At 31.6% G+C, this 6,080-nt stretch overlaps 1 protein-coding gene across 1 annotated transcript; it reads right to left on the bottom strand.

Annotated features, from left to right (window-relative positions):
- Positions 1-421: 421 nt before the first annotated feature.
- On the bottom strand, positions 422-2,848 carry LOC143048711 (uncharacterized). Its single transcript, XM_076222548.1, has 2 exons — positions 1,778-2,848; positions 422-1,101 (listed from the first exon to the last, which is right to left on the bottom strand). Exon 1 carries the CDS (start codon positions 2,752-2,754, stop codon positions 1,786-1,788), a length of 969 nt encoding a protein of 322 aa, XP_076078663.1. The 5' UTR covers positions 2,755-2,848; the 3' UTR covers positions 422-1,101; positions 1,778-1,785.
- Positions 2,849-6,080: the final 3,232 nt, after the last annotated feature.

Genomic DNA, 6,080 nt, shown 5'->3' with positions numbered 1-6,080 from the left:
ATAGATTAAGCACGATATTTTTTTTAGAATTAGACACCAACTTTCACTTCTTTCACCAAACGATGCTAGTATCCCATGACAAAAAAATGTTATTTGACCGCAAAATAATTCATTCAACTTTTTTTAAAAGGAAACCACGATGTTCTCGTAGTTTATGAATTATATATCAATGAAACAGCAACCGAACGACATAAAAATCAACAGTTGGATACAGTATTTTATAACAATGACCAACTTTCAGCGACAAGCTCTCAATCTTGATCTAAACATTGTGAAAAATTAAACAGAGAAAGATAAATCAAAAGACAAACAATGATATGATTCCTGGTTTTGGACACGTACGTCTCGTCAGAAATGTAAATGATGATGTCTTCACACCATCTAAGGGATATCGAAAATGCATATATAAAACAAAGATGAGTTATATAAATACTTTAGTTTTATTCAACATGTTTTACAAAATTGTAAATAGTATAAAAATTTACATAATACTTAATATATACACTCAAAAATAATTGCATAGATATTTCAAACCACGGGAATGTGTATTTTAAAAATTTAACTTAAAATTTCAAATATTTGTAAAACTTGTAAAACATATAACAAGGAAGCACTTTTATAATAATAAAAAAACAATCCGTTTAAAACAGGTATGTCTTCATGAACACATAGTCAATGCCACAATTAATTTATGTCGATTATTGAACACATGCAGAATATATATAGTAAACATAACATTAATAACACGTGTATACTATAATATGAACACATAGTATTGGTAAATAACAAATACAATTATGCCAAAAAAACAGCGCACATTTGTAACTTTGAATTTAAAAAAAAATACAGCCATTTCACTTACAACAGTGAGATTAATGTCAAACAATCAATAAAATATGAACACATTTGGTCGGCCATTGAAAGTGTCATAGCTGCCTCGAGATCAATAACAAATACGGAAAGTCCTTTTGGAACAATTCGGATCAAATTCCATTCGGAAAACTCAGATAAATGTCCATTATCGATGATGCCACCACTTTAACCAATAATTAATGCCTGGAAGTCCTTCAGCTGGTGTCATCATTCTCAACAAATGATATTCTGCAATTATAAAATAAAAATCATTTAACTAAAGTATTATTAATAAGTTTTAAATACTTTCATTTATTTAGTGTTTTTATTACACTTTAAATAAATATAATGAGACAAATCTTACACTATTAAAACATCGTCACTCTCAGAACTTTTATACAAAAGTTTTTATATTAAACACTTTTATTATTAAAGACAACCCTTTTAAGGTATGAAAACTGTTTTCATTGTCAAAATTAAAGAATTTTATTTCGTTTTCAAATGAAAACGTGGCTTTAATATTTTTATGAATTAAATTGACTTTTTGACATTTTAGCTACATTTAATAACAATTGACATTCAGGTGTTTAAAAGGTCTAACGCTGTACACAAGTCTCTTTTGATCAAATACCGACATCGGATGTATGCAACGTTAAATTTATATACAAAAAATTTAATAATTTCCTTCGTCATAGCTTTTCACATTTATTAAATAATAATGATTTCTGTTTCCTTTGCTTTTCATCTTTTTTTTAATAATAAATCCATGTACATTTCTACCTTTTGATAAATGAAATGAGTCACCATCATATTGAATTAACTTTATGTACAAGACCCTAACATACTTGTAACATAACAACATAATGGATTTTAGATTTAATAATTAAAATCCAGGTAGGAAAAACGTGTAAAAATATATGCTTACCTGTAAATTTATAAGGGAAAAAATGACCTGAGATCAGGTAATTCATCCTCCTCCGAGCTGAACGACTCTGATAGATTTTCTGAAGCGGACGGACTATGTTGCATAGAGATGCAACTGGTCGCTGGTGAATGCTGCATTGTCGGGCTATACTGGTACTGATAATTGTCCGAACTGTAACCAGAAGTTGTGGATCCGGTATCAAACGACATTGTTTTATCCCCGGTGTAACCATTTTTCGCGTTGTCAAATGAAATGGTATTGTCCGGATTATAATTAAATGTTTGTAAAGGTTGGTATATCACTCGGGAATCCTGTATCTCATCAATTTCTTCATCAATGTTCTGATAAGCCATCACGTTATTAGTGTTATGATAGAGATTTCCACTTTGATAATTTTCCTTGTCACTGAGACATTGTTCACTCTGACATACTGTCCTGTTGTCGTTGTTATTTTGATTATGTGAGAACTGTAAACTCTGGTGTATTTCACTCTCTACGTTTTGTTGTAATTTGCTCCTTGAATCATTTTCATTTTCGGAATCCATACTTTCACCATCAGTGTACATTAATAATTGTCGTAATTGTTTGATGTATTCAACAGCTGACTTTAGTGTGTCAACTTTACTCAGTTTCTTGTTCTTTTTTCCGTCCGGGACATGATCCCTCAAAGTCTCGAATCCTGAGTTAACCATTTTCACTCTGTTTCTTTCCCTTTCGTTACGTCTAGCCACAGTTGCTGGTTGTGGTTTAGGAAGCAAATGGTGTAGTCCTTTTCCGTCTGTTCTACGTTTGCATCGCAGCATTTCTGGTTCTTTTGGTGAAAGTGGTTCCTGTTTCTTCAGCCGTCTTTGGGCTTGTACTTGTTGAGCTACTGTTGTTGTTGTTCTGACCAAAATAAACGGTCCTGTCATTTGAACTCCATTATTATTTATTGAAGTTAAAGCTTGGATTGGAACCAAGCTTATGGTTGATGCCATGTTTGAAAAAGTTTCGTGTGCTAGTCGCGTGGTTGAATGTCGAAATTGCCTCGCGACCTGATGACAATATCGTCTGCTCTTAAAAACTTCGGAAATTCATAGATTGGGAGATTTAAATATCGCTGGTGTGATAAGCCCCGCCCATGCGTACAAAGTCACACCCGCGGCTTGCTTCTGTAAAAATTGTATAAACATTTAAATGTCCCTTAAATGTCAATCAACTTTCAATCGTACGAACGTCGCGTGCCCTGATATAATCTTGCCTTAAAGAAAATTAAATGCATCAAAAGAGATGACAACGCCATTAGAGGTTGCTAACAGTACGCATCGGTAAATTTTACCAATAAAAAACGATAAAGAATCGCAGATGGTCATATTAAAATTGTGATACTCCTAAATTAACAACCTGTTACTTCAATATGAATATTTGTTTTGTAAGATGCAATTATTAATATTCAAGAAACTTTACTGAACATACCGGTACATTGAACATATGATGTTCTCAACCAGTGAACTTAGTTTATTATTCGTCTCACTTCATTTAATTTCAATTTACATACACCCAAAAAATGGCGCCATCTTAGTTCATATCATAAAATGTATTTTAAATTAATTGTGACTTCTGATACTTTGATCAATAAAAAAACGACAGAGTAAAGTTCTTAATTTGATTTCACAGAGTATTCTAAATGATTATACTATAATCTTTGAAGATTTTTGTCGGGTTTTCTCAATTTTTTTAGTCTATCACTTTTGTCAAAAAAAATAATATGATACACTCATTTTTCAATGATACTTCCATTTGAGTAATAAAAAGGGTGTTTACAAAATTTTAGGATTTGTTTGTTTAGTTAAATTAACAGTTTTTACAATAATTCAATACAACATGATTTTCGTTGATAAATATTATTCAAGATAATATTCTCGCCATAGACACATATACAGCATGTTATAATGTCGTTAAAGTTGTAAAGATCCATAAAGTAAACTGTTAAATTTTCTATTGAACAATATATAAAAAACCAAGTCATTTAAAATAAAGACGTTTTAAGTTTTGTTGTCTTTTCATTTACTGAAAAACTTTAAAACTATTTTTCTGTTTTACATTTATCTATTTAGTTCGTTATAAATGCTAAAATCTATATTTTTGTTTGACCTATCACCCATTAACGGCATTGTTGAATATCTAATCGTCTCTTATGAAAAAGGTATAAATGATAAGGTGGACACGTTCACGTAAGGACAAATATAAGTCCATGCAGGTGGGTTTTAATATTGAAAAGGCCAGTCCGATTGAAAACAAATTGGAATCCCGATTTTGATATTTTGATATTAATATCAAAGTAATTAAGATGTCATTTTTATCAGCGGGGAAACAATTTCTACATAAAACGAACCAAACCGTTAACTGACCCTTCTTGCTTGACTGACCAACAGAAATTTCACGTTTTTTAATATAAGCCCGATTAAGTACAACATAAAGGGTGCATTAAACTATGAAAAGTATGCTTTAAATGAACTTTATCACCAAGATACGAAGATTTAAATGTGAAAATTATTTTCTGTCCATGATATTTTTTTACAATATCTTACATATTATACACAAGCTATCTAGAAGCTCTATACTGTAAAGAATATATTTTTTGCTATGTATTTTTAAGTTACATAGGCCATATTTCACCTTAAAAAGAGTATGATATTTTAGTCATATAGACGGTCATAAAACTGTACTCAGAACTCGGAAAAGCGAGTACAGGATTGTGATTGGTTGATTTCTGAGTCCGAGTACAATTGTAATAGAATTTTAAAAGTTTATGGCTGTAACCCCAAGTATCACCGTGTAGTTTGTAAGACATTTTACGTTGTATAGACGATGGTTTCACCTTAGCGATTATTTAATTCTTCCCATCACTCGTGCTTTCTTTCCGGAGGCAAAGATGGCTTACGTCGTAATTGGAATATTTTTGGGGTTGATCTTTGGTTTCAATGCTCTTCAACTTCATTTTTGATTTGACACTCCAACCGACTGATTCGAATTCTACTGGGGGTTCTTCTGTAAGGCGGACTTACTGATAAGTCCAGTATCATTGATGCGTTTTTATATAATGATAAAATATCTGAATTACACTAGAACCCCTACTTATTGTATTTATTGTTACTTTGTCTCGTCCTGAACATGCATGCTACATTTGCCACTGTAGGCATGAAGTAATCAAGACACTTGAATGTACCATACTATGTCCGTACACCCTAAACCTCACGAATAAGACATTTCAAGGGGAAATTAACCCCCCCCCCCCATTCCATTATGTAGCAAGGATAAAATTCCAATGAATATAATTTTTTACGACGCTTTTTTTTATTGGACATGACACATTTGTACTGGTGGATTTTTATATTTATCAAATTCATAAAAGTTTGGACAAAAACATTTGGACATGGACTCTACCATGCAAGGACTATATACCATGGTTGCCGGAACATAAGTTATTATAAAATGTGTTATAAGGTTACACTTCAAACATCCTGATAAATAGAACATGCCAATTCAAAGTTATATGCGCCAACATTTCGTTTAACTATTTACTTTTTATTGATGTGAATAGATTCTTCATTAAATGAAACTGCATATTATTGTAATTAAAAAAGATGTGCATACATTTATAACGGTGCTTCTTTGTGATTAGTCATAACAGTTGTGTTGTTTTCAATGAATATTCATATCAGCATAAATCACTGTCAAGTTTGTGGTTACGGGAGATCAAACTATGGACTGCTTGCAAGGAACGTAAAAAGTAAAACAGTAAAAAAAAAAGAAATTAAAATATTTGTCAGTCGGTGAGTCTACCTTGTTTAATTGTTTGACAGTATGATAAAATACACGTGATAAAAAACACGGCACGCGCCAGGTGTTCCTTTAATGTAGGGCGGAGCATTTTAGGCTCGCGTTCATTAGAATTTAAAACCAGTTTGTAATACATATATCATCGTTGTTAGTATATCAAAAACGAAACAATTAAGAATACAACTGCTATGTGCAAACTACAAAGACCTTGCCAAATTTAGATTTTTATGTGTAAACTAATTCTTAAAAGAACTTAAAATCTGTTAAGTAACCGAGTTTTTTTTATATTCCATTTAGTTTTGTTGTTCATGCCGGTTTGTTATTGTTTTTAGTGTTGCTTTTGGGTGCATTATATATAGCTTTACCTTCGACTGTATGACTTCATGTGAAGGCAAATTATTAGAGGTCTTTCCCGAGTCGGTTATTTGTGTGTTTGGTTGCGTTCTTATATCATTTTTCTATCAATGTATGCTGTCTACAA

The sequence above is a fragment of the Mytilus galloprovincialis genome, chromosome 10, assembly GCF_965363235.1.
Source record: "Mytilus galloprovincialis chromosome 10, xbMytGall1.hap1.1, whole genome shotgun sequence".
In the NCBI taxonomy this organism is placed as follows: domain Eukaryota; kingdom Metazoa; phylum Mollusca; class Bivalvia; order Mytilida; family Mytilidae; genus Mytilus; species Mytilus galloprovincialis.
This window is presented reverse-complemented; position numbering and strand designations above follow the sequence as displayed.